The sequence below is a fragment of the Mytilus trossulus genome, chromosome 12 (assembly GCF_036588685.1).
Source record: "Mytilus trossulus isolate FHL-02 chromosome 12, PNRI_Mtr1.1.1.hap1, whole genome shotgun sequence".
Taxonomy (NCBI): domain Eukaryota; kingdom Metazoa; phylum Mollusca; class Bivalvia; order Mytilida; family Mytilidae; genus Mytilus; species Mytilus trossulus.
The window spans coordinates 51,959,309-51,973,375 of record NC_086384.1 but is presented as its reverse complement, the minus strand read 5'-3'; the positions used below and the strand labels follow the sequence as shown (position 1 = coordinate 51,973,375).

Below are 14,067 nucleotides of genomic sequence, written 5' to 3'. Positions count from 1 at the left end.
TCACTGAGGTTCAGTACCTATATAGTCAATGACCGATCCAGAACTTTTTATATGGGGGATGACAACTTATAGAAGGCCTTCTCCGGTCCAGCTTCAGTGATTCCCTATGTAATCAACCAAGTTTTTCTCTCGAAAAAGGGGGAGAGAGGGCGGCCCCCAGGGCCCCCTGGATCCACCTTTGATAGTTTTATTAATATGTAAGAAAAAATTACCGATAAACTTATACACAAATCAGGATACAAATGTCCGGGGTCTTTGGGGAACTTCTTTGGAAGGTGAACTTTCAAATTAATTAGTTTAATAATATTGACCATTAATAATTTGAGATTCCGAATAACATATTTATATATGATATGAAGATCCTACATACCCCAAATCAATATATAGATATCAAACGTTTATGCATTTTTTCATAGTATGTAATAGAAAAGGGGTCATTTTTACATAAAACCTTGCAAAAAAGGGGAGACTTACTATTAACCCATTTATGCAACAGTTACCACTTGTGGATCAGAATAATATAACATGTGGTTCTTGTCAACTAACAAAACTTAATTGGTGTGACAGATTAATTTGAAATTATAGTGTTTTTGTAAGTGGTGCAGATGATAAGCTCAACATCATTTTGATGTGATTTCTCGGGCTTAGATGCTGGACTGTATTCTTTTTCACACACTTATTGTTAAGAGTTTATATGACAATACATATTTTGAATTTAATTGATATAAGTGTCATTGAATCTGTGGTAAGGGTTATTATACTAGGTTAAATCACACCTTATCAGTCAAAGTGTCATTAAGATAAAAGTGAGTGAAAAACTAGGCATAAACATTATTTATGCATGTGCCTGTCCCAAGTCAGGAGCCTTTATATTCAGTGGTTGTCGTTTGTTTATGTTTTACATATTTGATTTCGTTCATTTTTTTACACAAATAAGGCCGTTAGTTTTCTCGTTTGAATTGTTTTACATCTTATCGGGGTCTTTTTTAGCTGACTATGCGGTATGGTGATCTATAGTTGTTAAAGTCTATGTAATTTTGGTCTTTTGTGGATAGTTGTCTCGTTGGCAATCATACCACATCTTCTTTTTTATATATATGTACTTTCCGAATTGATTTTCCTCTAAGTGCAGTATTTTTGTGATTTTACTTTTTAAGTTCTTCGATATTCTTGTGATAACCTTTACAATGAGGTAACACGACATGTGAAATGGAAATAAAAATGGAATGGAATCAAACATCAAACTTACAGGAGAAATTATAACGTGTAAGTTACAAAATGGTTTATATGGTACCAGTGACGTTCGTGTTGTTTATTCTTTCGTGTTCTATGTTGTGCCATGTGTACTGTCGTTTGTCTATTTGTCTTTTTCGTTTTTGGCCATGGCGTTGTCAGTTTGTTTAAGATTTATGAGTTTGACTGTCGCTTTGGTATCTTTCGTCCCTCTTTTGTTAATCAATTTGTGTTTGCACTTTTGATACCTATGGAGCTTTCGACAACACAAAAACTGAATAAACACAAAATATCAGAGTTGAATAAAAAATGGGAGAAGTTCCTAAAATATGACACTACCAAAAGCTCGCCTAAATCAATCAGCTAATTGAACGACTGGGAATCAACTGTCATATTCCAGGCTTCCTATTGGCGTTTTCTGAAGAACAAAAAAAACGGGTTAAGAAAAGTTGTACCAAAGTGAGACTGGAGGATGTGAAACATAATTGTTTTGAATAATTAGAAATTATATAAACAGTAATTTTGCAGATGATAATCATATTAATGATTGTGCGTGTCACCGAATAAGTTCTGTTTTCATGGCAGGTGATACACTAAACGTTAATCAGCATTTGCACCAACCCTTTGATTGTACACAGTCATTAACGTTTATATTGTTTCAAATTATTAACATAGGAAAATAATGAGTAGAAACAAATAAAAAAAAAAATTTTGCGCCTGTCCTAAGTCTCACCTGTGGCCTTTATAAGTCTTGTATAATTTTTTGTTAAAGTTTCTTTTATATATTTCGGAGTTAAGTACATTAACATTAAACTAATACACATTTTTGTTTAGGAGCCAGCTGAAGCACGCATCCGGGTGTGTGATTTTCTTGTTGTATTGAACTCTAAATACAAAATAGAAAATGATGGGCAAAAAGTGAGGAATAGTGGCTAAAAGAACAGAGAATACAATTAATTGGAAAAATAATTGAAAGGATAATAATATGTATATATATATATATTGGTGGTCCTTCATTTATGTCACGTGTCACGGTACTTGGCTATCCAAAATTCATGTATTTGGTTTTGATGTTATATTTGTTATTCTCGTGGGATTTTTTCTGATGCTTGGTCCGTTTCTGTGTGTGTTACATTTTAGTGTTGTGTCGTTGTTCTCTTATATTTAATGCTTTTTCCACGGTTTAAGTTTGCTCCCCGATTTTGTTTTTTTGTCCATAGATTTATGAGTTTGAACAGCGGTATACTACTGTAACCTTTATTTATGTAATCTTTAAAATACATTATGTATATATAATTCGTCTAAATATCAACCCACCGATCTGAGATCTTTGAATTTGCGGACGCTATTTTTTTGTTCTTCACTGATCGGTATTAGAACTCATGCTGCTAATATGAACACCTACGTAACACATGAATAAAACAGAATAAGGGAATACAGAGCAAAAAATATAATGAAGAGAAATAAATATAGATACAAGGTTTGAAACTTTTGAATTGCACCAGATGTGCGATTCTTCTACAAAAGTCTCATCAGTGACGATCGAATAAAAAAAGCTACAAATTTTCCAAAATGTACGGAGTTAAAGAGCATTTTGGACCACAATTTCTGACTACTGGGCTGGTGATACCCTCGGGGAATAAAAACTCCACCCAACAGCGGTGGCATTTATTAGATAAATGACCATAAGCATTGAAGATTACATAAATGAAGGACCATCATTCAGACTCATGCACAAACTCTAGACTTAAAATAAATGTTTCTATTTAGGTTTACCTGGCATATCTTATGCTGTTTGTCTCCTCTGTTTGGATGGTGGATTCGTGTTTCTTTTATCCGATTAATGGAATAATAACCAATTGGTTCAGAACTTTCCGAGGACATGGAATTCTGGAATCTTTGTATGCCAAGCGGTGTCTGTTCGTCAAACACGGAAGCTTGAGATGGAAGGATTTTGTCTTGATTCGACATCCTGTAAGTCAAACATTACACGTAACAAATCAGTTTGATATTTGGTCAGTTAGTGAAAGTAGATGTAAAAAAAGAATTTCGTTTTTCAGTCTAAGTTTTTTTTAATATGAAACCATGCTGATTAACAAATATGGGAGAACACTTTATAAGTTTGATTAACTTGTGTCTCATCCCTTTTGCACATTAACGCAAATAAAATATGTTTAAACTATTAACAAATATTATGCATTTAGGCTTGTCCCTCTACATATTTCAACAAAGTTCAGATTTATCCATACTTCAATCTCACAAAAATCTTTAGATTTAATTAAAATTGTTAATTGATTGTCACTGATAAGTTCAATATGAAAATTAATATGACTTTTTTAATTTGACAGAATGGCTTATATACAACATGATACGTTTGAGCTTTTTTCCAACATGTATATGATCAGGTCGTATCGCATATTTACGAGGTTTTCTTTATTCCAATATTTATGTTGAGTAGACCATGTACGTATTCGCACAAGTCCCACCTTAGTAGAAATATACCAACTTCATCTGCATATGGGATAACCATTTCCCAACTCATTTGTTTTTCAAAAGCTTGCAGTGCTTTCAGTCTTTGAAAGACGTCACCAGTGTCTGAGAATCAAGTTGATGAACCCGGGTCAAGTCAAAGAATGTTTCCGCCCTTTTTCTAAATGGAAATTTCCAAGACCTTTTTGGAAAACATTCCGTATCAACTTCACAAATAAGATTCGAGGCACTGACGTTGTTTGTCATCTTAATTACTTGTTAGAATATCCTTTTATTTGTCTGTTTTAATTATCACTTTTACTGTTAAGTCTCTTTTTTGTGATGTTCATTTGACGTGTCTTGCAATTGGTACTTTAAATCGGTATTCGGTATTGGTTCGAGTGTCACTGATGAGTCTTTTGTAGACGAAACGCACGTTTGGTGCAAGTATAGAATATCAATCCTAGTATCTATGATGAGGTTATTTTATATTATAGTTCGGTTCTGTGTGTGTTTCATTTTAACGTTGTGTCTTTTGTGTCGTGTGTTTCATCTTATATTTGAGTGTGAATCCACATTATTATAAGACGTGTCACGGTACATTTCTATCTTAAATTCATGGATTTAGTTTTGATGTTATATTTGTTATTCTCATCGGATTTTGTCTTATGCTTAGTTCGTTTCTGTGTGTGTTACATTTCAATGTTGTGTCGCCATTCTCCTCTTATATTTTATGCGTTTCCCTCGGTTTTGGTTTGTGACTCGGATTTGTTGTTTTCTATCGATTTATGAGTTTTGAACATAGGTATACTACTGTTGCCTTTATTTGATGTACATTTTTTTGTGTTCTTGTTTTTTCATTTTGACTGTTGTGAGTTGTCTGATGCCTTTTTGTTTTTCTTTTGTTTATAAATTTGTTTATTTTTATAGTGATTAAGGTTATAATTGAATTTTGACTGATGAACTCCTATTTATGACATTTTACGTATTTTGTTTCACAAGGGAGAGGTTTCGATAGCTATAAAACCAAATTTTTCGCCAAAAGAAAATGCCTTACCAATGCAGGAATAATCCAGTTGTTATCCATTCGTTTTGTGTGTTTGAGCTTTTCAATTTAGCTTTTTGCTTATAAAATTATAGGGACTTTCCATTTTGAATTTTCCGCGAAATTCCGAAGTTTGGAAAATTTACCTTTTTTTTCTATTTAACAAAAGGCACAATTTTGAAAGTGGTATATAATATACGATTATATTAAACCTTTAATTGGCTCCTTATTTTTTCTTTCCGCAATATTCTGTCCCTTGTATGTTACTTGTAAAACATCGTGAGTAGAAAAAGAGGGACGAAAGATTTCAGAGGGAGTGTCAAACTCATAAATGGAAAATAAACTGACAACGCCATGGCTAAAAAAATATAAAAAAAAGCCAGACAGACAAATAATAGTATAAAAATCATAACAGAGTAAACTGAAGAGTAAGCAACATGAACCCCTTTAGAAAATGTATTGAGTTTGTAATACATTTAATTCATTTTCTAGGCTGCTGGTCAAATATGGGTAAAAAAGGACCGCGGTCACTGTGGAATCTTTGATTGTTGTGGTAAGATATATTATCTGCATATTTACCTTCTCCTGATTGATTCACGAAAATCATTCTACCATTTATAGAGAGAGAAAGATACCACGATGGACTTCAAATTAATCGTTAGAAAATAAACTTATATTGCCATAATATAAAAATGGAAAAGAAAACCACAGTGCACAAAATACAACATAAAAAACTAAGGACTGAGCCACACGAACCCAACCAAAGCTATTGTTAATTCAGATGTCCAAGATTTAGTACCTGCAAGAATTCTACTCACTCGTTTGATTTTTAATCGGTAACTTGGATTGGTTTCCATATACATGGTTTACTACGTTACATGTGAAAAATCCTCAGGTTAAAGTTTTTGTCTACACCAAACTCATCAATGACGCTCGAAAATCTAAAACAATGAAGGAAAAATTTCCAAAAGTAATTTCAATTTTCAGATATTTTAACCTTTACCGATTGAATACGTCTTAAGATTTTCATACAAATGTCCAAATACTTATAATTGTAGTGATTAATGTAATATTTGTTTTCAAATTTTTATATTCAATAAATAGGAATTCATCAGCCCGTTTACAACTATTGCATGGTGAATCAGTGTCAAAATGGAGGCAAATGTATAAACAATAATGATGGATACACATGCATGTGTCATAATGGTTATACTGGCAATAAATGTAAACATGGACCAAGTATGTACAAAATGTATGAAGTCGAAGAACAAAAGCTTTTTATTTGCTTAAATATCTTATAAATGATAATAACAGAAAACAATGATGAATAATACATAAATGATATTTAAGGATGAAATTATCAAATATGAAAAAAAAATAAACAAAGATTAAGTGGAGGCTACTGTTAATATCAGAATAAATCGGAAAATTACATGTCTCAGAGAACAAAATCTATCATGGACAAGTAATAAACGTCACAACCAAACGCTTATTTTACCGACAACTAAGAAACGGATGCTTCTTTTTATTTTGTTGGGGTGAAAAGCACACGTAAAGCACAATTTGTGTACCTGATAAAATAGTTATCAAAGGTACCAGGCTTATGATAATGTACACCAAAGTCTACCTATAATAGTTATCAAAAGTACCAGGATTACAATTTTATACGCCTGACGCGCGTTTCGTCTACATAAGACTCATCAGTGACGCATATATCAAAATAGTTAAAAAGCCAAATAAATACAAAGTTGAAGAGCATTGAGGACTAAAAATTCCAAAAAGTTGTGCCAAATACGGCTAAGGTAATCTACTCCTGGGGTAAGAAAATCCTTAGTTTTTCGAAAAATTCAAAGTTTTGTAAACAGAAAATTTATAAAAATGACCATATAATTGATATTCATGCCAACACCGAAGTGCTGACTACTGGGCTGGTGATACCCTCGGGGACGAAACGTCCACCAGCAGTGGCATCGACCCAGTGGTGTAAATAGTTATCAAAAGTACCAGGATTACAATTTTATACGCCAGACGCGCGTTTCGTCTACATAAGACTCATCAGTGACGCTCATATCAAAATAGTTAAAAAGCCAAATAAATACAAAGTTGAAGAGCATTGAGGACCAAAAATTCCAAAAAGTTGTGCCAAATACGGCTAAGGTAATCTACTCCTGGGGTAAGAAAATCCTTAGTTTTTCGAAAAATTCAAAGTTTTGTAAACAGAAAATTTATAAAAATGACCATATAATTGATATTCATGCCAACACCGAAGTGCTGACTACTGGGCTGGTGATACCCTCGGGGACGAAACGTCCACCAGCAGTGGCATCGACCCAGTGGTGTAAATTGTTATCAAAAGTACCAGGATTACAATTTTATACGCCAGACGCGCGTTTCGTCTACATAAGACTCATCAGTGACGCTCATATCAAAATAGTTAAAAAGCCAAATAAATACAAAGTTGAAGAGCATTGAGGACCAAAAATTCCAAAAAGTTGTGCCAAATACGGCTAAGGTAATCTACTCCTGGGGTAAGAAAATCCTTAGTTTTTCGAAAAATTCAAAGTTTTGTAAACAGAAAATTTATAAAAATGACCATATAATTGATATTCATGCCAACACCGAAGTCCTGACTACTGGGCTGGCGATACCCTCGGGGACGAAACGTATAAGACTCATCAGTGACACTCAGATCTAAAAAAAAAGTTGAAGAGCATTAATGACCGAAACATATTACTTTTCTTTCATAATAGTCTCTCAAACAGAGGCTAAAGATACCAAACTGAAAGAGATATTTTAACTCATAAGTCGAAAACAAGCTGACAGCGCCAGAGCAAAAACACGTAAAACAATCAAACGACAAAGAGCATACAACTTGGAATGCCAATTAAGGCAACAATAGTATACCACTGTGCAATAGTTATAAATCGGTTGAGCAAAAACAAATCCGGTTGACAAAATTATAAAACTGAGGGAAACGCATAATCTATTAGAGGAAATAACTTAATAACGGAAACACTGAACAAAAACAAAAGTAAAATCCAAGATAGCAACTGTCTTATTCCTAACTTGGTATAATATATTTTAAAACATATTGGTGGGTTGAACCTGGTTTTATGAATAGCCAAACTTCATGCTTATATAGCAATTTTACGATTTACACTACATACAATGACAAAACTGCTCGCAAGGATTACATTAGAAACAAATACAGCAGTCAGCGCATAAAAATGTTTAAATAACATACTAGTAATCGTACAATAATAGATGTCTATAGTTATCAAAGGTACCAGGATTATAATTTAGTCTAAGAAGGAATAAGCAACAAAACAAGAACTCAACAAATCTGGAGTAATTTTAAAGCTTCGAAAGAGCAAGCAGATCCTGCTCAACATGTTGCATCATTCGTGTTGCTCATGAAAGTACACACAAGGTGAAAAATCTACTTCAGTAGGTCACATTACGAAAAAGAGGAGAAATTTGTGTTCCAAATATGTCGTCATTTGTGAAACAGATTTCCCCAAGGTCTGCAAATATTTTGAATGAATGAGTTTAACTTCACCACTTTTAACTCTTAGTTTGATAGCTCCTTGTTAGAATGACCCCTCTTTCAAAGAAATCAAGCTATGAAATGCAAGCTCTTGAATGTCGTTTCAATATATATATATATATATTATATACGAGTCTAAATTATATAGATATAGGAAGATGTTTACATACTGTTTACGCAGGTCTATATATATGTTGGTATATATAAATGGAAGGTTAACAATTTAGCAACTGGAAACATCATAGTTTTGTTCTCAACTGACACTCCTTGTCAGTCTTTAGATGAAAGTCAAGATATGAGACGTACTTAAAAATAGTCACCATATAAATGAATTATTTAATAAGAGTTAATCATCTATATAGCGGATTATGATATTAAATGAAGTTCTAGCTTCTATTCATTCGTTGTCAGAATTTACTATATGAAATAGACGTTGACAAAGATTACACATGAGAATACCTATTATTTCCTGGGGGTAAAAACACGTCCGCCAAACACAACAAACATGTTGTTAATTTGGAAATCAAGGCATCTTGATATTGTCAGTTTCAGAGACTTTAAATTCTATTTATTATGATCGATTTTGACATTTGAATTATTATACTTCAATTAATCAGATGTGCGTTTCGTCTACACAAGACTAGTCAGTGGTGCCCGAATGAGCAAATTTGAAGTAATTAAAGTTCAAGATAGAAAATTGTAAACAAAAACAATCAAACGTTTGACCAAATCTGGCTTAGTCTATGATTTCCCACAGACAGAATATTCTGAGTGTTCCATATCATTTTTAAAGTTTAGAGAACAGTAAATTTACAGAAAACCACGTCATCAAAGGAGTATTGGGTTATTCATATCATTGGTAACGAAACGTACCAAATCAGGAAAAATGGCCTTTGTTATATACATTATAATTCGTTTCTGTGTGCGTTGCATTTTAGTGTTTCTGTTGTGTCGCTGTGGCCGTTGTTATATATATTATAATTCGTTTCTGTGAGTGTTGCATTTTAGTGTTTCTGTTGTGTCGCTGTGGCCGTTGTTATATATATTATAATTCGTTTCTGTGTGTGTTGCATTTTAGTGTTTCTGTTGTGTCGCTGTGGCCGTTGTTATATATATTATAATTCGTTTCTGTGTGTGTTGCATTTTAGTGTTTCTGTTGTGTCGCTGTGGCCGTTGTTATATATATTATAATTCGTTTCTGTGTGTGTTGCATTTTAGTGTTTCTGTTGTGTCGCTGTTCTCCTCTTACATTTGATTTGATATATTTCACTCGTTTTAGTTTGTAACCTGGATTTGTTTTTGCTAAATCGATATACTACTGTTTCCTTTATTTATGAGATCTGTGGTTGCAAAGAAAACTTATAAAAAGTAACCAATCGTATAATTATATACGTTAGATGTCTGTTTCATCTACACAATACTCGTCAGTAGCGCTCGTATCAATCCAGAATACAAATTCTAGGACAAATAAGTTTTACCAAAAAGTATTGTGTCAGTGTCTTTAGCTCTAAACAAAACCACTTAACTTTTTGATTTGCACAAACTTGAAAATGTAGTGCAAATCATGAAATGTTCAATATAAAGTATGAAATGTATAAGATAAACAACAGACTGACTGCATTTCATATAAGATAACATCTCTGTATTTCAGTGACCAAAGCTGCAATCGCTACAACATCAAAGCCAACAAGTGCATGTGTTGATTCATCATTCTGCTATACTTCTGCTGCTTGTTACCTAGTACCAGATAGTTGTCCTAAATTGTGTGGGAAATGTGGCAAGTATTGATAAGAATTAGTCACTATGATAAAAGGGAGGATCATTTTAAAAAGGCTTTCTTGTTATCATATACATAACTATAATCCAGTATAGAGTTTAACACCGATGCAAATACTGTTAATATAAAAAAGAAGATGTGGTATGGTTGCCAATGAGACAACTATCCACAAAAGACCAAAATGACACAAACATTAACAACTATAGTTCGCCGTACGGCCTTCAACAATGAGCAAAGTCCATACCGCATAGTCAGCTATAAAAGGCCCCGATAAGACAATGTAAAAAAATTCAAACGAGAAAACTAACGGCCTTATTGATGTAAAAGAAAAATGAACGAAAACCAAATATATAACACATAAACAAACGACAACCACTGAATTACAGGCTTGTTTGCTTCATATCTTGATATCTAAAAATTGACAATAAGGGTCGGTTGAAAAAAGATATTATAGTGCTTGATTTATCTATTATGCTTTCCTTGATAGGGGATTGTTGCTCACAAGGAAGCTATTACACCAAGAGTTCCGTATGGTGAATTTGAAATCATCCCGTCGTAAATTATACGGACGCCATCATGAGTTGGTTACCCGAAATCGAATTACCGTTTCACAGATGATATCGGATATGCCAATCGTAACAAAATCCCCTACCCTTTTCATGAATGTGACCTACCGAATTAGACTATTTACCGGGTTTGTAATAACATGAGCAATACGACGGGTGCCATATTGGGAGCAGAATCTGCTTATCCTTCCGGAGCACCTGAGATCACGTCTAGTTCAAGGTGGGGTTCGTGTTGCTTAGTCTTTAGTTTCTTATGATGTGTCTTGTGTACTATCGTTTGCCTACTTTATCTTTTTAATTTTTAATCATTGCGTCGTCAGTTTATTTTCGATCAGTGAAATTGACTGTCCCTTTAGTATCTTGTATATTTTAGTATAAATGATAAAAAAAAAAAAAATAGAAATCAGAAAGTGGGGACACTGCCATAATAGGGGCACTCTATAGTTATTGATTCCCTATATAATTAACCAAATGTTTCCAACGAAAGGGGTATTCCCTCTTAATCTGCACATGAACAAAAATGTATGTTTTTTTTTATACAGGAACGGGCTTGTTAAATTCGACATTAAAAACTAACTCAGGTAATTTGGTTTCTAAAAGGAATTTGAATCATGAACTTGAAAGTATTCATGGTTCAGATCATCCGAGGATGACGAAGTGGGGAAAAAGAAGCAGGTGCAACAAATCTGTGTTTTTTTTTATTGAGTTAAGCTTTCCAATTGATATTTTATAATGTGTCTTTCTATATATGTTGTGATGTACTACTATTGTTTCAGAAAAGAGAGAATGTTTGGTACCATTAAAACGTTTAATCCCGCTGCAAATGTTTGCACCTGTCCTAAGTCAGGAATCTGATGTATAGTGGTTGTCTTCTGTTCATGTAGTTCATATGTGTTTCTCGTTTTTATATAGATTAGACCGTTGGTTTTCCCATTTTTAATAGTTTTACTGTAGTAATTTTTTGGGCCCTTTAAAGCTTGCTGTTTGGTGTGAGCCAATGCTACCCATAATGGTTTATTTTTTTTATAAATTGTTACTTGGATGGATAGTTGTCTCATTGACACTCATACCACATCCCCCTATATCCATTAGGCTATTTAAGTTTTATTTTCAACAAAACAAAATCAATATGATGATACATAGATATAGGAAGATGTGGTGTGAGTGCCAATGAGACAACTCTCCATCCAAATAACAATTTAAAAAGTAAACCATTATAGGTTAAAGTACGGCCTTCAACACGGAGCCTTGGCTCACACCGAACAACAAGCTATAAAGGGCCCCAAAATTACTAGTGTAAACCATTCAAACGGGAAAACCAACGGTCTAATCTATATAAACAAAACGAGAAACGAGAATATATGTAGCTATGAATTATCATTATTTGAATATAGACTGCAAAATTTCAAAAGACAACGTTCAATCGGAATGTAAACACTTGAAGGGCACTGTTATGACTTCATTCATGAGCAACACACATGTCCTATAGTTAGATTTAAAGAGGAGGTCGTGATGAGATGATTCGATCTATTAACTTGTAAATAAGGTAGAAATGGAAACATGGTATGTTCATGATTCGAATTACTGCATATAGCAGTCTAAATTGGAAATGCACTAGACTAAAAAAAAAGGATATCATTTGAACTGAATGCATAATTAAAGTGAGCATTGTACTTGCAATTTAAACTTGTTTATTTATTCTTTATATCAGCAACAAAAACCGTCAACAAGATAAAAGTGACAACAAAATCAGGTAAGAAAAATGTCTGTATTTGTTTGTTTATGATGAATAGATCAATGAATTTTGAACGTAAAGTGGAGTGTTTATACACATTAATTCAGGAAAAGAACATGATAATATGATATGAATATAAACTATCATCATGAATCATTGCCTTTAATAGCTGACTATACGGTATGGGCTTTGCTAATTGTTGAAGGCCGTACGATGACCTATAGTTGTTAATTTCTGTGTTATTTTGGTCTCTAATTGTGGAGAGTTGGCTCATTGGAATTGATATTTAGACGTTATCAATGTTAAATTTTATATATCACATTTTCTTTTTTTTTTAACATACGTGACCTATAAAAAAAAAAGTAAAATCACAATAAATACTGAACTTCGAGGAAATTTTCAAACGGAAAGTCCCTAATCAAATGGCAATATCAATTTAAAAGATAAAACACATAAAACGGAAGGACAACAACTGTCATATTCCTGACTTGGTATAAGCATTTTCTTAAGTAGAAAATGGTAGATTGAACCTGGTGTTATATATAGCGCTTAACCTTTCACTTGTATGACAGTCGCATCAAATTCCATTATATTGACAACAATTTTTGCACAAAACAGACATAATAGGTAAAATTGTCAAAATAGGTGTACAACAGTCATTACCGTTTCTCAGTCAGAAATACGCTGATGTCTCTTTTCTTTCAAGACATCTGAGTCGCACTATTTTGGTTTTAAAGTGTGATACGGTCTGTTTTTGATGTTTCAGTTTGTCTCTTCTTCTAGACTGTTATTATTCTTGCCTTATCATCGTTTTTTCCAATTGTGATACATAAGGAGATTAACTAGAAAGTTCAATCCAGCAAGTCTGAGTAAATGAGTAAGAGTTTAATGTAATGATTTGTATGTAAAAAAGTGGAAATAAATACATTAATGACTAACATGATTTTTTTCTGTTCACAGGAAAAAGTTCAACAACAAGAAATTCACATTCAACAACAACTGGCTGGTTGGCAATCAAAGGCAAATACACAACAACTGGTTGGCTGGCAATTAAAGGCAAATAAAAATTTATAAAATTTTATGGCTTTTATAATAGAGACAAACATATATTCATATTAAAAAAAAAACAAGAGTGCACACACTGAAATGTTTCGCCTTCTTTACTAATCATTGATATTATGTTGATAGTCCTAAATATAAAGCTTTATTACAACTTTCACATAAACTAATGAACATTAACCAAGATAGCTAAACAAAGGCCAATGAACCATGAAAATGAGGTCAAGGTCAAATGAACCATGCCAGACAGACATGAACAGGTAACAATGCTTCCATACAACAAATATAGTTATCCTATTACTTATAGTTTAAGAAAAATAGATCAAAACACAAAAACTTTACACTGTGCAATAAACCGTGAAATTGAGGTCATGGTAAAATAAAACCTGCGGGACTGACATATAGATCATAATTTATTTCCATACACCAAATATAGTTGACCTTTGGCATATAATATAAGATAAAAAGACCAAAACTCAAAAACTTGACTTTGACCACTGAACCATGAAAATGAGGTCAAGGTCAGATGACATCTGCCCGCTAGACATGTACACCTTACAATCATTCCATACACCAAATATAGTAGACCTGTTGCATACAGTATAAGAAAAACAGACCAAAACACAAAAACTTAAC

General features: G+C 33.0%; 1 protein-coding gene across 1 annotated transcript; it reads left to right on the top strand.

The window, feature by feature from the left end:
* Positions 1–2,686: 2,686 nt before the first annotated feature.
* Positions 2,687–13,436, top strand: LOC134692566 (uncharacterized). The gene is made up of 7 exons (XM_063553024.1): positions 2,687–2,713; positions 3,004–3,207; positions 5,240–5,300; positions 5,852–5,986; positions 9,946–10,071; positions 12,349–12,390; positions 13,333–13,436. The coding sequence occupies exons 1-7, from the start codon at positions 2,687–2,689 to the stop codon at positions 13,434–13,436; spliced, it is 699 nt and encodes a 232-aa protein (XP_063409094.1).
* Positions 13,437–14,067: the final 631 nt, after the last annotated feature.